Source organism: Globicephala melas, chromosome 16, assembly GCF_963455315.2.
Source record: "Globicephala melas chromosome 16, mGloMel1.2, whole genome shotgun sequence".
Lineage (NCBI taxonomy): Eukaryota > Metazoa > Chordata > Mammalia > Artiodactyla > Delphinidae > Globicephala > Globicephala melas.
In genome coordinates, this window is record NC_083329.1 from 82759890 (window position 1) to 82779422 (window position 19533).

General features: G+C 46.7%; 1 protein-coding gene across 2 annotated transcripts in view; it reads right to left on the reverse strand.

Moving 5' to 3' along the window:
• Positions 1 to 11731: 11731 nt before the first annotated feature.
• Positions 11732 to 19533, reverse strand: part of RAB4A (RAB4A, member RAS oncogene family) — a 95962-nt gene continuing 88160 nt past the window's right edge. Inside the window, exon 7 of one of the 2 annotated variants that reach the window (XM_060286282.1) lies at positions 11732 to 12038. In XM_060286282.1, the coding sequence (XP_060142265.1) occupies positions 11917 to 12038 (122 nt within the window). In that variant the 3' untranslated portion in view covers positions 11732 to 11916. The remainder of the gene's footprint in view (positions 12039 to 19533) is intronic. The other variant, XM_060286284.2, reaches the window with a different exon arrangement.

A 19533-nucleotide genomic window follows, 5' to 3' on the forward strand; every position in this document is an offset into this window, starting at 1 on the left:
GGCTGGGGCGGGGAGGGTAATGGGGTCACAGACATTGGGGGCTTCTATTCTGATGGGCCCCAAGATTGATAGTTGGGTTGGGGATGGGTCTCAGCCAAACAAACTTAGACCTTAGGGTGTAAGGGATGCCAGTGGACGTGTGTGTTCCATCACAAATAAACGAGTGAGTTTGGAATGAAAAGCAAAATCTACCTGCACTTTCCTTTTTACGCCACTTGAGAATGTCACCCATTTCCAAGTGGCAGCCTTTGGTCTTTGAGTGTGTTTGTACTTGACAATGAGTGTCCAGCGTCCCTGCTCACCCATGTGGATCACGTGACACATGCATCCCTGTCTGCCTCCTTGACTGAGAGTTCACACCCAGGGAGCGACATTGTGCCTGCAAATACCTCCAGCTTTTCCCGTGGTGACTTGGGTTTCCCTTTGAATCTTGCAGGACCCCCTTTCTGCCTTTTCCTCAATTCTCCCTCCCCCACAGTTGGGTCAGTATTGCCCGGGGGGTCCTATTAAAATGCAGGTTCGAATTCAGTAGGTCTGGGTGGTCTGAGATTGTATTTTTAACACACTCCAGGTGAGGCAGGATGCTGGTTTGTGGACCACAGTTTCAGTGCTGACCCTCTAGATCCCAGAGGAATTTCTCAGCCCAGTGTGGTCCTCAAGCTGTCGGCATCAGAGTCCCAGGGAGGTGGGGTGGGGGGGAGGGACTGGGCTCCAAACAGAATCCAGGGAGGACACCTGGCACCCACAGGAAAGTCCCAGATGACGCCTGTGCGGGAAGACGTTGGTGAGCAGCTGCTCCAGGAGAAGAAAGACTCACAGCCTGGCCCCCCGAGCCCCCCAGCCCCTCGCCGGGCAGAGCCAAGGTCACAGTGACCCATGGGCTTGTGCTGCTGCTACCTGCGCAGTCTCCTCCACCTGGGCCCCCAGGTTTTGGCCTCCCGAGTCCTGGAAATAGGAGATCGTCTTCGTGGGATGGCTCCAATAAGTAGCACTTCAGATCCTGGCATAAAGAAGCCCTCCTCGAGGGGATACCACATAAAAGAAAAATCACCCAGGAAAGCACTGGAGGGGGCAGGGTGGGGAAGGACCCTCCCCCGACTTTGTTCCATGGAGCAGCCCTCAGCACAGGGGAATCCCCTGAGCCATCGCTGAGGTCGTGAGGATGGTGAGCCCGGCAGAGCTGGTCAGCAGGACCCTGGCTGCCAACCCAGGATGCCGCCTTGGGGCGGCACCGGCACCCTCCATGGTGGACGCAGAACCTCCCAGGAGATGTGCCTTCCCGCGGGGCAGAGACAGGCACTTAGCCCGGTAGACCCTGCCCTGCCCCAGCCGCCAGCAGAGCACGCACTGGATCCCACACCTGAAAAACGCAGGTGACAAACCGTGTACAAATCTGATCACGTGAGTAGATGGTGTGGTCCCCTTGGCACTCATACCTGGTGGCTGCTGAAACCCTAGAAAGAGTGTAATTAGAGCGTAATTACCCCATGCTTGCTTCTTACATTCATTTCCCTGGTCAAGTGAGAAGTCTCACCCTTAACCAATGGTTTTATCTTCCCTGAAGGCTGTCTGCCTGCCCAGCGTGGACCTACGGATGATTTCCACTTTCATTTTAACGTAGACGTAATAACAACCCTAATGTTACCACCACTTCCCATAGCAATGATGGTGCCCCTCGTGTGTGAAAGGACTTGCACTTTGAAAGCATGGTTCCCCAGCGCCAGATCCCCGGAGACTCCGAGCCGCCTTCCTACCCCCTTCCTCCGAACACGCAGGGTGCCTGTCAGGTGCGGGCGTGGAGAAGTGCAGAGATAGCCAGCCGGTTAGACCCCCTGTGATGAGTGCGGTGAGGAGGGCGCAGCGGGAGGGAGGCTTCTAGAAGCCCCCCGTGCCTGGACTGAGCCCTGGAGACCGAGCAGAAGTTTTATAGGGAAACACACCAAGGCTGGAAGGTCCCTCCCATTCAGGGAATGGGAAGCAGCCAGCACTGCTGGCGCTGAAGATGGACATGGGCTGGGGAAGGGGAGGAGAGAAAGGCAGGCAGGGCCAGAGCGGGAAAACTTCCTATGTCCTGCCTAAGGTTTTGCCCCGCCCCCCGCAGGATCCCCTGTAAGGCCTTACGCAGAGGAGCCTTTAGGAGTGGGTCCTGGAGGCACCAGCCGGCAGTGCGTGGCTGCCCGCCTGGAGAGGACGGCCTTGGCATGCATCAGCGCTGCGCTTGCACAGGCGGAGGGATCCTTGCAGACTTTGGTGCTTGGCTCTCCATAGGGCAGTTCCCCCACGACCCTTCGCGCCCCGGTTGGTGCCCTGAATGGATCTAGAGTTCGCCATATGTCTGCGATGGTGGCGGCAGGACTGAGGGAACCCAGCCATCAAGTCCATTTTCAAACAATTGGCGGGGAAAATACTTGGCACAATTAGAGAAATGGTTAATATAGTCTCTCCCTTGAAATGGAGAATTGACCTTAAAAAATCCAGGGCTGCCCTGCTGGCGCAGTGGCTGGGAGTCCGCCTGCCGATGCGGGGGACGCGGGTTCGTGCCCCGGTCCGGGAGGATCCCGCGTGCCGCGGAGCGGCGGGGCCCGTGAGCCATGGCCGCTGAGCCTGCGCGTCCGGAGCCTGTGCTCCGCCACGGGAGAGGCCACAGCAGCGAGACGCCCGCGTACCGCCAAAACAAAACAAAACAAAACAAAACAAAAAACCAGTGCTCTAGTAAGTAAAGGGTTTCTCTCACTTCTGGGGGCTGCTCTAGCAAAGTAATCAACCCCCAGGAGGGTATCCTTGGAACCTCCAAATTATAGGCAGCTGGTCAGAAGCACAGGTGGATTTGCAGCTGGCGTCTGAAGTGGCGGCAGTCTTGGGCTGAGTCCTCAGCCTGCGGGACCTGATGCCGTCTCCGGGTGGAGAGTGGCAGAACCGAGTTGAATTGTAGGACCCCCGGCTGCCGTCAGAGCGCTGCTTGTTGGCAGTGTAGGGAAAAGCTCCCCGCACGCTGGACTCGGGACTAGGATCATCAGACCTGCACCTGGCCTTGGAGGAGCTCTGGTTCCAGCGCTGAGACCCAGAGCATCTGGTCCAGGTTGGACTCCTGAGTCTTCCTGGGCATCGCCTGGGCAGCAGGGACCCTGGAGCTGACCTCAAAGCCATCACAGGCCTGGGGCACTCGGACGTGGAACGCTGTTCACAGAGGTACTTGGGGTCCCTCGTTGCCTTGAGTCTTGCTGCAGGGCAGGTCCTCACACTTACATCCGGGAACTCAGCCTCTGAGGCTGGGGGATGCTCTTCCTCCTTCTCCAGCCTGTGTGGTGGCCGGAAGGGGAAATGGGGGGACGCAGCATGTTTGCTCAAAGGACCTGCTGAAGTCTGAAGGCTCAGGTTTCTGAACTCTGAGTGGAAACCAGAGCCCTATGGGGCCCTCAGGTTACGACGCACAGACCTGGGAAAGGTATTTTCATGGACCCCTGCTGTGGGTTTGGGAGCCAAGGTCGTTAAGCTGGTGGCCATCACGATTTAACTGTAGTGGGAGCAGAGGGGCCAGGGTCGGGGGGCTCCAAGAGAAGAAAGCCATGCAGTTTGGCTGGTATCCACCGGCCCAGTGTACCCAGTTGTCTGAGCTACTGGCAGGAAAGCCATCTCAGGCACTCATTTAGAATCAACACCGTTCCTCCGGCCCCCACGAGGGAGGTGGCCCTGGAAGTCCCCACTGGATGGATACTGTTCCCTGGGGACCGCAGACCTTGCACTCACCCAGCCCGGCTCCTGCATCACCCCTCGGCAGGGCGGCCGTGCCCTCCCTGGGGGCCTACAGGGGACAGTCCCGGCCCCTCCCCACCCTGCTCCGGCTCAGGTGTGCCTCGCTTCTCGCAGGGCCGAGGGGCAGCCTAGAACCCGGTCTGCTGCCCACTGCAGTTGGGCCTTGGGGCATCCCACACTCTGGTCCACACCTGTGGGGCCGTGGTCAGCGATAAACAGGGATGCTGACCCAGGGTGGCGGTTCTCTGGGTCGGGGTCCACACTGAAAGCATCCTCCTGCTGAGCGAACAAGCCGGCCATGCAGTTGCTCAGTGGACGGTCAGTCAGCATCTTTGAGGCCTCAGACCTCCTCCACGGGTGACGTGTTTCTGTTTCAGACCACGGTCCTGGGTGCTTTACGAGCTGGGTTTGTGTAGAATACGACCGGACAAGGATTTTGGCGGTTAGGATCCATCGATTCCGCGGGCCACTCTTCAGATAAATTCCCCAGTCAAATCCACCTTTGTTTCTCCAGAGAAACCGGATCTGGATCTTCAGGCCCCATCAGTGAGAAGGTGCTGAGTCTGCCCGCCTGGCCGAGATGCCGGAGAGGACCAGTCTGAACATAGCGTCAGATCAGAAAGTGGAGAACCGGGTTCCAGCTTCTCAAAAAAAATCAAGCCGTCAGCCTCTTCGGGAGCTAAGTCTCCTTTTCAACATCTCAGTTATTACACACACTCCAAACTTAGTTCCCTAACCTCTGAGAAAACTTCCGGTCCGATGCTGACCACTGCTGTCAAACCCACCAAATCTAACTCCAGAAGGGAGTTGATCTGAACATCCTCCGTCTGTATGGGCTTGGTTCAATGCTTTTATTTCATGCAAAGCAACCGCTGAGGAAGGATAGCCATTTCCTTTGTGCCCAGGAGCCCCTGGCCCCTCCAGAGACGTTTGGAGCTATTTATAAATGTGACACACGATGATGCCTGCCTTGGCAAGCGGGTCCTACAGAACTTGAGGTTTGGGGAGGTCGGAACAGATACCTCAGTCTGAATCTAGCCCTGATGTCATTTGCCTTCTAATTCCAGGTGGCCTGCTGCCCGGGGAAGCCATCTGAGCCCTTGAGGGAAGCAGGGCCCCATGGGAAATTTTGGTCCCTGAGGACCCCCGCTGGTAGGTTGGGAGACGTCTGGACCTGTAACAGGTCCTGGGGTGGGAAGGCTCCAGCGCTCCATTTTGGGAATTTATGCCCCCAGAGAAGTTCTCACGCGTTTTAATGGAAATCAGTTTCCCTCTGCCTCACCATCCTCTGCCTTGTCCTTTTAGGCAACAGCACAACCCAGGGCAGAGCAAGATGCTTTAACCACCCAGACCCCAGACCCAGATAATCTACAGCTGGGCCTTCTGAAGATGCTCCTGGATGTAAATTGGAACCGTTTTTTTTTTTTGGCGATTTTTAAGGCCTCATTGAGAATAGTAGAAATGACAAAAAGATTAGAATCAGATAAACATTTTTTTAAGGAAAATATAATAGATCCTAAGAAACTGTATGTCTGCTTGGCATTGCTTCCCAGAAAACTCCTGGGATTGATTGTTGAACATACGGTTTGTGACTGTCATGCGAAGCACACAGAGGTGGCTGGGGGTCTGCGCTAGCTCAGAAAGTGCAGGTCATGCCAGCCTGGCACCCCTTCTCCTTCAGATCGTGCTGTTCAGTTAATACCTCAGGTGGAGCACATAGAGAGTATTTTTCTTATTTCATAAAATAGGAAATATAAAGTATGAAGTAGATCAGATCAATGAATAAAATACCAACCAAGATGAATATCAAGTTTGGATGTCAAATTTTAAATATGAAAAAAAGAGTGGATATATGTATAACTGATTCACTTTGCTGTACACCTGAAACTAACACAAGATTGTAAATCAACTATATTCCAATAAATATTAAAAACAAAACAAAACAAAAATTTTAAGTACGGGAGAAACGTTTTGGCAATTCATGGGAAAAATAACTGGGGAGCTGTTAAATAAACCACAGTGTGGTGTGATTAAAAAGCACACATAAACCTGCCTGCCTGCCTGAGCAGCTATGTCCTCCTTGAGGGTGGGTTCTGTTCACATTGTCACATCTGTTCCTACACCAGTGCCAGCCACACGCTGGGGCCTCAGCCGTCTCTGGCGGTTCCTGCCTCAGCCCTCGTGGGCTGCAGGGAGAGGGACAGCCCTGACCCCAAGGTGGTTCCCAAAGGCTGGGAGGAGAAACGCTTGGTGTCCCCTGTGAGAGGCAGTGCAGCAGCTGGAGGACCGAAGGCCTGCACTGAGTTTAGGGACAAGTCGGTGCTCGCCCAGGTGACAGCAGTCGGAGGGGCTCCAGGTGGAGCCGTGCAGAGGAGCCCGTTTGCAGGTCCAGGTGGCTGACCTTGGCAGACACAGTGCTCAGCGAACACCCACGGGCTCCTCTACATTTTCCTCTGCGGTTGGTTGACCAGATGACCATGTGACCAGATCTCACGGCCACGGATGTTACGAGCTGGTGTGTCTCCTCCATTCCTCTGAAATTATGGAATATATATGTACATATATAATCTCTGTCCCTGGTTCCAGTCACAGAACTCCTAAAATCCAGGTAACTTCCCAAGTGGTAAGAACACTTGGAACATCCTTTGTTCTAATATTTGGTCTCTGACTTTGGTTCCTGACACAGATCTCTTAAATCCTGTGGAATTTCTTGGGCGATAGGCATGTCTGCTGTTCTAATGAGGCGACTTTTGGTGGGTTCCTTGGTGGCTTCCAGATGCCGGCTGGTCACGAGAAAGGTCAAGCCATTCTAATCATGCTTAGAATGTTCAGCCCTACCCCTGCATCCTCCGGGAAGGACAGAGAGCTGGAGATGGAGTTAATGATTGATCTTGCCTATATGATAAAGCCTGTATAAAGACTCCCAGAGTGTGGGGTTCTAAGAGCTTCCGGGCTGATGAACACATCTACGTGCAAGAAGGTGGTGCCCCCCGAGTCCACAGGGACAGAAACTCCTGCGCTCGGGACCCTTTTGGACCTTGCCTTATGTGTCTCTTCATCTAGCTGTTCATTCATATCTTCTACTGTCTCTCTCTTTTTTTTTTTTTTTGTGGTACGCTGGCCTCTCACTGTCGTGGCCTCTCCCGTTGTGGAGCACAGGCTCTGGACGCGCAGGCTCAGCGGCCATGGCTCACGGGCCCAGCCACTCCGCGGCACGTGGGATCTTCCCGGACCGGGGCACGAACCCGCGTCCCTTGCATCGGCAGGTGGACTCTCAACCACTGCGCCCCCAGGGAAGCCCCTATCTCCTTTATAACAGACCAGCAAATGTTTCCCTGAGTTCTGTGAGCCATTCTAGCAAATGATCAGATCCAAGGAGGGGCTCATGGGAACCTCTGATTTGCAGCCAAGTCGAACAGAAGGTGGGGGTCACCTGGGGACCAACTACAGGTTCTTGGCATCTGAAGTGGAGGCAGTCTTGTGGGACTGAGCCCTTAACCTGTGGGGTCTGATGCTAAACTTCAGGTAGACAGGGTCAGAGCTGAATTGCTGGACACGCAGCTGGTGTCACAGGTTGGTTTTCTTGATGTGTGGAAAACCTACATTTCCGGTGTCGGGAGCATTGTGAGTGAGTGGTATCGTGAGAGTGAAGATGAAACACGCAGGGAATGCTTTTCTCCAAGGAAACCCTCCCTTCCCTTCTCCTTGTGTCCTGGAAGCTGTGTGTCACGATGGCCGTGTCACAAGGTGAAGGGATCTGGTATCTCTGACTCATGCTGGGAGGACAGTCCCTCTTTGTTTGAGTGAGAAATAGACTTCTATTGTTTTTAATACTGAGACTTTTAAAATTGAAGTAGAGTTGATTTACAATGTTGTGTTAATTTCTCTTGTACAGCAAAGTGAGTCAGTTATACATCTATATACATTCTTTTTCATATTCTTTTCCATTATGGTTTATCATAGAATATTGAATATAATTCCCTGTGCTATACAGTAGGACCTTGCTGTTTATCCATCCTATATATAAGAGTTTGCATCTGCTAATCCGAAACTCCCAATCCATCCCTCCCTCACCCGCCTCCCCCTTGGCAACCACAAGTCTGTTCTCCATGTCTGTGAGGCTGTTTCTGTTTTGTAAATAAGTTCATACGTATCATTTTTTTAGATTCCACATGTACGTGATATCATATGGTATTTGTCTCTCTCTGTCTGACTTACTTCACCTAGTATGATAAGCTCTAGGTCCATCCATGTTGCTGCAAGTGGCATTATTTCATTCTTCTGTATGGCTGCGTTGTAAATACTGAGATGTTTGAATTTGTCTACTGTAGAAGCTGGTGGCTCCTTGTTCTGTCTAATACACTGACCAAGTAGGAAGTGTTTCCAGATGTGATGAAAGGCAGCCTGCTCAGATTCCCCTACTTTTCTAGAGTGAGGATTGCCACCTTGGTTTCGTCTATCTGCTTTACTTGTTCAAGCTCCCTTGGTCAGATTGTCTTTAATAAAAGGCTTCTGCTGTTTTTTCAAAAGGCATAAAATAAATGAAATTTTCTAGCATTTATGGAGGGCTTGTGAAGCCCCCAGTGTGCATCTTGCTTTGTCCTCCCAGCAGCCCTACGACACAGGTGCTGTTACCAGCCCCATTTTTCAGGTTCAGAAGCTGAGGTGACAGAGGCAGGTGGCTCCCCTGGGCACAGTGGGGGTAGGTGGGGAGCTAGGTTCTCAGCCCTAGTCCAACTGACTGCAGAGCCCTCTCTCCTAACGGCTAAGTGACTCTGCTGATCTCATTTATCCTCCACCAATGCTTGAGTCCCCAACAAGTGTCTTCCGTAGTCTCTCTGGTAGAGCCCTCAAACACATTTCTGGTCCATTTTAATTTGCCAGAAAGTTCTTTATCCTGAGGTGAAATCTGAGTCCCAGACCTCCAATAGATGAATCATGAAGCAATCATGTGTCATCGTTCTCCTTCTACACTGTATTCTGTATGCACCTTTCTATTTTAAGAAGACAGAGAGTCTGCACAGGAAAAGGGAAGAGCTAAAGGAGAGTTTCCAACCAGCCATCCATTGCAGAGAGAGGCATCACACGACAGAACTGATGAGTATTACGTAGTGCATTTCAAAGTCATGGTGAGGGATGAAGGGTGATGTTCACCATTGGTCTCAGGATCTTGTGCCGTGCTTTATTGCTATTTGAACATCCTGTACATAGAAATTATTTTTCAAAACATCTTTATCATGAACCATAGATAGTATTCTTCGGAATCATCTTTGGGGTTTATAGCAGGTGGCTCTCGCAGAATGTAATATATTTTCTTCCACGTGAATGAGTCAAATGAAGGAGTGGATTCTGCAGCTCTGTCAGTAAAGGTATGATCTTGGGACACTCACTTCCCTTCGCTAGGGCCTTGTAAATGTGCCCTCAGCTTTCAGGACTAATGGGCTGTGGTGTAAGGAATATCTAGGCAGCCTCTGAATTTCAGAGGACCCATGAGGGAATATTTTTTATATTTAATCCCACCTCCACCGCTCCCAAACCCCACCAACAGGGATTCTAATTTAACTTTGCAGCCTTGATCAGAAGGCTCAGATACTTTTCCTCTACTATCTATGCTTTTTAATCAAGATTTCTTGATGACCTGTGTCCGTGTGTTTAATCTCTAGTAGTGAGAAGTTAGGGAGCACAGTTCACAAGACCACCTTCCCTTTGGACACTTGAGTTTGGTAACTCTCTAGAGGGAGTCACAGAACTCATTGAAAGCTGGTATACTCATGGTTACAGTTTATAACAGCAAAAGGGTGTAGATTAAAATCACATAAGAGGAGAAGCGCATGGGCAGCGTCCAGGAGGGAGGGCTCCTGACTCGGGCCTTCCAGTCTCCTCGCCCCATGGAGCCATGAACAGTGCTAACTCCTCCCAGCAATTATGTGTGACAGTACGCGGGGAGTATTGCCAACCAGGGAAGTTCACCCAGGCCTTGGTGTCCAGAGCCTTTATTGGAGCTCCAGGGTCAACTGTCCGCGTGGCTGGCCTCAGTCTCTAAACCTTCTGGAGGTTGAGCTGATACTGCATGACCCAAAAGCCCCCCACCATCAACACATTGCTAGACACTCCGGTGCAGTCCAAAACCCCAGGTCAACAAATGCCCCACTCATTGGTAGGGCATTCCAAAGGCTTAGAAATTACCCCAGGGGGTGAGGGCAAAGGTCAGCCCTCCTATTGGTCCATGTTAAAATTCTTACTACATATGCAGAAATGTTTTCTTTTAGATAAGCTTGCAAACACCAGTCTTTTTTTTTTTAAAAAAATCTTGTTTTCTGTTTGAGACAAAACAGTCAACGGCTTCATCCACAGTAAATGCACTTTGAACGCCTGCTCTTGTGCTTGGAGAATCCTCTGTTAACTGCTGACATATTTTACCTTGCCGTACCTCAGCCATGTCTTCTCCATCAGCAGGTCACGGCATGTGACATGTTACATGCGCCAGCAGCACAAATGGATGGAGCTGTGGAAGGGTTACCACCCCCTGACCACAGAGTGCTCAAGGCTCAACCTGGCTTCTGACCAGTACTGTTATTTTGGTCGCAGTTGCCAGTTCCCAGGGTTCTGAAAAGAAGGCATGATGAGATGCAGAACAATGTCAGCAGCCTCAAAATCTGCAGTTGATTTGTCACGGTCACTCGATTCCCTTTCACATACCCGTTTTCTCCTTCTCTCCAGGCTCAGAAAATGGGCAACACTCTGGCTCCACAAGGCTAAGACCTCTGCCTGTGCGTGAGGTCTCATTTATCCCACTTTTAGTCCCTTTCTCTCCTCGATTTTTCCCCTTCTCCAAATATGAACAGGTTACTCCTGTCTCTGAGAAACATTTTTATTTGACCTAATTATATCCCAATTTTCTGTTAGAGTTATTTATTTGTTTGTTTATTAGATTAAACACAAGCCAAAGACTTATTTAACTCATGATTGAAGGAGCCAGTGAACTGAGAGAGCTGTTTCAAGGGACTATGGGAGATACAGAAGTATTTATAGGCACAGAAAGAATGCTGGAAGAAGATTACAAAATTCCATACAAATTGGTTAATGTTCTATAGCGGAATAATAACTTTTGGAGTCTTCTGTAAGGTATAAATCATTTGCATCTCTACAGGACAAAATTCTTTGGATAACAATAATTTGTGAGTGATATTAGCAAAATTATTTTGTACCTATTTCTTTCTTTTTTTTTTTTTTTTTTGCTGTACACAGGCCTCTCACTGCTGTGGCCTCTCCCGTTGCGGAGCACAGGCTCCAGACGCGTAGGCTCAGCGGCCATGGCTCACGGGCCCAGCCACTCCGCAGCATGTGGGATCCTCCCGGACCGTGGCACAAACCCGTATCCCCTGCATTGGCAGGCGGACTCTCAACCACTGCGCCACCAGGGAAGCCCTGTACCTATTTCTGTTAAGCCACATACAAAATATCTTTTCTGATCACAATGGAATAAAACTAGAAGTCAATAACAAAATGAAAACTGGAAAATTCACAAATATATGGAAATTAAACAATACTCTCAAACAACCAATGGGTCAAGGAAAAAGTTACAAGTGAAATTAGAAAATATCTTGCAAGAAATGAAAATGGAAACAAAACATAATTATGGGAGGCCAAAACTTATGGGAGGCAGCAAACACAATGCTAAGAGGGAAATCTCTAGCCATTAACACATTTAAAAAGGAAGATCTCAATTCAACAACCTAACTTTGCAGTTGAGAAAAAGAAGAAAGAACTAAACCCAAAGCTAACAAAAGGAAGGAAGTAATAAACACTAGAGTGGAGATAAGATAGAGAATAGAAAACAATAGAAAAATCCGTGAAACCAAAAGTTGGTTCTTGAAAAAGATGAACAAAATTGACAAATCTTTTTTTCTATATAAATTTATTTATTTATTTATATTTATTTTTGGCTGTGTTGGGTCTTCATTGCTGTGCACGAGCTTTCTTTTAGTTGCAGTGAGCCGGGGCTACTCTTTGTCGCAGTGTGCGAGCTTCTCATTGTCGCGGCTTTTCTTGTTGTGGAGCACGGGCTCTAGGCACACGGGCTTCCGTAGTTGTGGCATGTGGGCTCAGTAGTTGTGGCTTGCGGGCTCTAGAGCTCAGGCTCATTAGTTGTGGCGCATGGGCTTAGTTGCTCCGCGGCATGTGGAGTCTTCCCAGGCCCGGTCTCGAACCCATGTCCCTTGCGCTGGCAGGCAGATTCTTAACAACTGCGCCACCAGGGAAGCCCAAAGTTGACAAATCTTTAGCTAAATCGATTAGGAAGAAAAGAGGAGAGAAGAAAAGTCAAGTTACAAAAGTCAGAAATGAAAGTGGGGCCGTTACTACTTATTTTATAGGAATAAAAAGGATTATAAGAGAGTAGTAGGAACAATTGTATGTCAACAAATTGAATAGCCTAGGTGAAATTTACAAATTCCTAGAAACACACAACCTACTGAGACTGAATCATGATGAAATAGGACATACAAATAGACCTCTAACTAGTAAGGAGACTGTATCAGTAATCAAAAATCTTCCAACACAGAAAAGTCCTGGGTCAGATTGCTTCTCTTGTGAATTCTACCAAACATTTAAATAGGGGTTAACACCAATCCTTCTCAAGCTGTGCTGAAATATTGAAGAGGAGGGAACACTTCCTAACTTGTTCTATGAAACCAGAATTTCTCTGATACCAAAGCCAGACAAAGACATTACAAGAAAAGAAAACTACACACCTTTACTTTTGAATATTATGTAAAAATCCCTAACAAAATACTAGCAAACCAAAATTAGCAGCATGTTAAAAGGATTATACACTGTGACCAAGTGGGATTGTGGGATTTATTCTCAGAATGCAAGGATGGCTCAACACATGAAAATCAATTAATGTAATACGTATTAACAGAACGAAGGAAACAAATTGTGTGATCATCTTAATTGATTCAGAAAAAGATTTTTGACAAAATTCAACACCCTTTTATGATAAAAAGACTCAATAAACTAGTAATGGAAAGAAACTTCCTCAACATAATAAAGGCCATATATGAAAACCTACAGCTAACATCATATTCAATGGTGAAAGACTGAAAACTTTTTCACTAAGGTCAGGAACAAGAAAAGGATGCCTATTTTTTGTCATTTCTTTTCAGAATAGTGTTGGAAGTTCTAGCCAGAACAATTAAGCAAAATCAATCAATCAATAAATGACATTTAAGTTAGAAAGGAAGAAGTAAAATTATCTCTGTTCACAGACGCCATGATCATATATGTAGAAAACCCTAAAGATTACACACAAAAACCTGTCAGAACTAATAAATGAATTCAGCAAAATTGCAGGACATAAAATCAACATACAAAAATCCGCAGCATTTCTATACAATAATAATGACAATCCAGAAAGGAAATTAAGAAAACAATTCTATTTACAATAGCATCAGAAATAATAAAATTCTTAGGAATAAACTTAATCAAGGTGGCAAAGGACTTGTACACTGAAAATTATAAAACATTGCTTAAAGAAATTAAAGAATACACAAATGAATGGGAAGACATCCTTTGTTCACAGATTGAAAAGACTTAATATTGTAAAGATGCCAATACTACCCAAAGTGATTCACAGATTCAATGCAATCCTTATCAAAATCCCAATGATATTTTTCCAGAAATAGAAAAACTCATCTTAAAATTCAAGGAAGCCTGAACAGCCAAAGCAATCTGACAGAGAAAAACAAAGTTGGAGGACTCACAGTTCTGGATTTCAAAACTTATTGCAAAGCTACAGTAATTTTAATAAGTGTGATACTGGCATAAAGGCATATATATCAGTGGAATAGAATAGACAGGCCCCAAATAAACCCTTTCACGTAAATAAACCTTGGCACAAGGGTCCCAAGACCATTCAATAAGGAAAAGACAGATTTCTCAACAAATGGTGCTGAGAAAACTGGATACCCTCATGCAAAAGAATGAAGTTGTACCCTTACCTTACACCATACACAAAAAATCAACTCAAAATATATCAGAGTTAACTGTAAGAGCTAAAACTATAAAACTCCTAGAAGAAAACGGAAAAGCTTCATAACATTGGCTTTGGCAACAATGTCCTGGCTATGCCACTGAAAGCACAAGCAACAGAAGAAAACATACATAAATTGGACTTCATCAAAATTTAAAATTTTGTGCATCAAAGTACACTATTAACAGAGGGAAAAGACAACCTGCGGATTGGGAGAAAATATTTGCAAACCATATATCTGATAAGGGGTTAATATCCAGAATATATAAAGAATTCCTGCAACTTAACAACGATTAAAACAACCCGATTTAAAAACAGGCAAAATACTTAAATAGACATATCTCCAAATAAGGTATACAAAGGCCAATACGCACATGAAACAACGCTCTGCAGTCTACACTAATGACTGCTAGGGAAATACAAATCAAAACCACTATGCGATGCCACTTCACACCCGTTCGGAGTATCGGCAAGGATGTGGAGAAATTGGAATCCTTGTGCATCGCTGGTGGGATTGTAAAATGGTGAAGCTGTTGTATAAAACACAGAATCACTATCTGACCCAGCAATTCCACTTCTGGGTATACACTCAAAAGAATTGAAAGCAGAGACTTGGACAGATATTTGTACACCCATGTTCGCAGCAGCATTAGTCATAATAGGCAACGGGTGATAATAACACAAATGTCTATTGACGGATGAATGGATGAACAAAATGTGGTCTACAAAACGTGGAATGTTATTAAGCTTTAAAAAGGAAGGAAATTCTAATACATGCTACAAAACTGATGAACTTTCAAGACATGATGCTAATTGATATGTCAGTCACAGAAGGATAAATACCCTGTGGTCCCACTTATGTGGGGTGGAATTTGACTTAGAATAGTCAAAAGTCATAGCGATAGAAAGCAGAACGGTGGTTGCCAGGGGCTGGGGGAGGAGGGAAAGAGGAGTTAGTGTTTGATGTGTATGGAGTTTGAGAAGATGAAAAAGTTCTGGAGATGAGATTCACAGCAATGTGAACGCACTTAATGTCACTACAATTAAAATGGTAAATTTTGGGTTACATATACTTTACCACAATAAACAATTATTTACATTTTTACAAGTTAACACCAATCCTTACACAAGTTAAAAAATTTTAATCAATAACTAAGCGAGGTACATACCACTAGCGCAGGGTTTCCCAACCTTGGCACTACTGATGTTTTGGGCCAGAAGATTAACTGTTGTGGGCATTGTCCTGTGCACTGTAGGGTGTTCAGCAGCATCTCTGCCCTCCTCCCACTAAATGCCACTAGCACCCTTCTCCCCTTGTGACAACCAAAAATGTCTTCAGACATTGCCAGATGCCACATCTCTATTGGTTGGGAACCACTAATAAGGGTTCTGGAAATTCTGACTTAATCTCTGATATTGAATGTTGTCTAAGCAGCATCAGCTTGGAAGTCTATAGCCATAAACTTATTCCTTGAGCTATCGATCGTTAGAAGTTTCTGGTGGAGTCCTTTGCACCAACATCCTTTAGACCATCATTCTCTGCTGTAATCCAACTTCCAGAGTCTGTAGTTTAGAGCAGAGCAAGTCCATACCTCAGAGGACTGATCTCGTTTATGGTGTGCATGAAATATTGACGTGACTGACTTGAGTTCATAAACAGACAGGTGAGACTATTAAGCACCCCACCCTCACAAAGACTATTATTAACCCCAAGTCTTTACTGTATTTCATGTGGCTGAGAAAGATTCTCATCATCTTCCTATATGCTTAGACCATAAAGCCAGATTCCTAATCATCGCTGCCAGTGGGGAATAAATTATTGGCCACGTGCAAATCAGAACCAGAAACAAACTAGTCTAAGGACCAGAAATAGAACCAAAAATCATGGGACAGGGGTGGAGTGAAGAGAAACAGAGAGTCAAAGAGGTGAATTCTATTACCACTCGGGATTCACTCCAGGCACCAAGAAAATATGTTCCTGGCCTTACCTGGCCTAGGAGGTGCACCTTTTTGGGCAATGACGTTCTGAAAGTTGGATCCACTTGGACTTCACAATGGGATCTCCAAAACTGTCAAAGTCCCAGATGCGTACGTTGAAGCTCCAGCCCCAATGTGACTGGGTTTAGAGTTACGGCCTGTGAGGAAGTGATAAGGGTGCCCTAATCTGTCAGGGCTGGTGTCCTTATAAGAAGAGGAAGAGACACCAGAGCTCTCTCTCCACCACGTAAGGACACAGCAAGAAGGCGGCCATCTACAAGCCAGGAAGAGAGCTCTCAGCAGAATCTCATCACGCCAGACCTTGATCTTGAACTTATAAGCTCCAGAACTGTGAGAAGTAAGTTTCCATTGCTTAAGCACTCCATCTATGGTATTTCGTCATGGCAGCCTGAGCAGACTCATACAGTGTAATCCCCCCAAAGTTGTCAGCATGACTTACAAATACAGGAAGAACATGTGTCCAAGATACATTTAGCCCTTCAATGGGGGCCCAGCGTGATGGGCCTGGATTCATCCCCAAGGCCTGGGGTCATCCTGCTGTGCTGCTTTCTAATTAAAAGACCTACCATCTATCGATTGCTTATTAAATGCAGACACAGTTCTAACTACTTCATAAACTGTAATTTTATCTAATCCACACAAGAAGTTGCTGTTAAGCTTATTTTATACCTAAGACCACTGATGCACAAAGAAGTTAAATTACTTGACCAGGGTCATGGAGTTAGTGGCAGAGCCAAGATTCAAACTCATGCAACCTGGCCCCAGTGTCCTGTATACTTACCCCCACACCTCGGTGTCTGCACCCTCTCTTCTCTCTGTCTCAGAGTGCCTGGCTGATTATTCCTCTGTTGAATTCCTTTTGTCTTAATCAATCCCTTCTAGCAACGTGAGTGTTAACTCTGGAGCCAGCCATACCTGAGTTCCAGTTCTAGCTCTGTTACTTACTAGCTGTGTAATCTTGGTCAAGTTATTTATTAGGTCTAGTCCTCAGTTTCCTCAGCTGTGAAATGGGTGTGATAGTAGATTCTATTTCAAAGAGTTGCTGTGAGAATTAACTGAGACAATGTAAGGAAAATGTCTGATATATAGTGGGCATTTGATGCCAGTTCTATTAGAAAGCTAATCATATATTGTTTTTCTCTTGAATACAGGATAGGGGCTCTTGTTCTGGGGTCCATAAGCCAGCACGGGGAGAGGCTGACAGGCAGGCAAGTGTCTTGTGTGTACCTTTATTTTTTTCTGGGGAGAAAGCCTACAGCTTTTATTATATTCCCAAGAGAGTATGGACCTCCCCGAAAGTTGGGAACCACTGAACTTTGAGTCTGGAGGCTGAGACCGGAGTCCTTCACGTGTCCTGCCCTCAGCACAGCTGGGCCACAGCAGGACCTGGGTCTTTCAGGTCTCCTCCCCTGAGCGCAGCGCTGGGTACACAGAAAGCGTTCAGCAACGAGCCTGGAATTGAATTCCACTGGAATTTAGCAGCTATGTCATGGCCTGGGACAGTGAGGTCCCTGATGTTACCAGCCTGTCCTCATTCCATTCAAAGATGCCCACGGTTAAAAGATTTCCAGATCACATCTCTGGTCCCATAACAATATTTCAAAGCTGGATATCCCAAATGCTGCATTGGTAAAGGATACTGATTACATCAGTCAAGCTGCACTATGACGTTTACTGCTAGCTGGCTACTACACGTATGGAGGGGATGACTGTGTGTATGGCAAGTCTCTGTTATCCCTCTCGGCCCTGGCTTCACTGGAGTACCTTAAAATAATAGCAGCTATCATGTAAAGAGTAGAAACAAACTATTCATTTTAATTTTTACCCTTCTACTTGGGGTTTGCTATACCCATCCCCAATTCAAAAAGGATTCATACATACATATATACACACACACACACATATATATATTTATCTTTTGAAGTATAGTTGATTTACAATGTTGTGTTAGTTTCAGGTGTACAGCTAAGTGATTCATTTATGCATACATATATATGTATCTATGTGTCTATATATGTAGGCATAATGAATAGATATACATATATACATATACAGTATTCACGTATATTTAGATATTGATTTCCAATTAAGGTATTAAATATATCTTATGTATCTTATATATCTATATGAGATCTGTGTAGTTTTATAGTACACATTTCCTGCAAGTCTCATTGAATTAAAAAGTTCACATTTTACATGAATTCTGGAAAATAAATAACAATTTTCAAACATTTAAAAAAGCATTTAAGTCAGCTTCCAAAATATACATGATACAAAAGGATCAAATCCATAAGAGAGGAAATCAGAGGAAAAGAAAAGAATATAAAATAGAATAAAACTGTGGTATGTTAATGTACAAAATTGGGACACAAATTTGGCTCTATACTTTATAGCAGCTGAAGCAAAGAAACAAACAAACAAACAAAAAAACCCCCAGGATTTCCAGTGTCCAAAATGTAAAAAACTAGTCAGCTTGTCAATAAAAGCCCGAGACGAATTTGTGCCGTGAGTTGTCACAGGGGAAGCGTGGACCAGGTCACCTCCCTTCATGGATCTAACAGTTCCGTCTGCCTGTTTCTGGTCCAGTGCCTCAGGGAAGCTGATGCCCTGACACTAAGTGCAATTCAGAAAAAGCAATTCTGTGAGGCGCCAGAGCAGTACTCTTGAAGTACACTGTTTTCTAGTAAATTGGCTAGAAGGCAAGGGAAAAAAAAAAAAAGGCTTTGGAATCCTAGAGCAATGGAGAGAGTGCGTATTCATTAGCAAGCCTCCATGAAGGATATTTTCTTTCTCCCCAGCCTGGCGCTGTTCTCTAGGGGGGAAACCTGAAGCGTAGGGAGTCTGTGCTGCTCGACTAAGAATGTCATCCTCTCATGAATATTCTGAAGCCTCAGAAGATGATAGGTATCCTGATGTGCATGGTGCCGGGCTGATGGAGTATGGGCAGTTTGGTTGAGAATGCCTTCAGAAATGCACACAACTAGGCAGCCCAGGGCTCAGCACTCCACCGCACAGAGCAAGACAGCCGGAATTCGAGTCTGGGCACGCCCTCAAGGCAGGCGTGCCGGATGCTGCCGGAGGACACACGCGTAGAATTCCGTTCTGACGAATTGCCATGGTAATCACACTGCTTTCTGGATTTGATGGCCTATTATGGAGTAGTCAGGGAATTGGGGATATCTTGGCTTCTCTGTTAGACGGGACCGAGAGCGGGAACAGCAGGCAAGGGGAGTTTTCTGGAGGGAGACAGAGGCACTGCTGGAAGTGGAGGGGGGAGGGAGGGGGAGGGTGGGGGAGAGCTGGGTGGCCGTGCAGGAGAGGCCCTAGAAGATAAGAAGCGGCAGCAGGTGAGGAAGGGCAGAGGACAAGTGTTGCTATGGTCTGAATGTCCATGTCTCCCTAAAATTCATATGTGAAGCCTACTCCCCAAGGTGATGGTATTAAGAGGTGGGGCCTTTGGGGAGCCCTCATGAATGGGATTCCTGCTCTAAGAGAAAAAGCCCCAGAGAGCTCCCTGGCCCCTTTGCCCACCATGTGAGGGCCCAGTCTGTGAGAGAGAGAAAGCGGATTCTCCCCAGAACTCGACCACGCTGGCGGGCACCTTGATGTCAGCGCTGTCAGAAATAAATGTCTGTCGATGATAAGCTGCCCAACTTGTGGTACTGTGTTATAGTGGCCCGATCGGACAGAGACGGGGTCTTCACCTGAGAGCCCGTCCCAGGGCTGAGTAGCTTCTCAGGGAAGAGCTC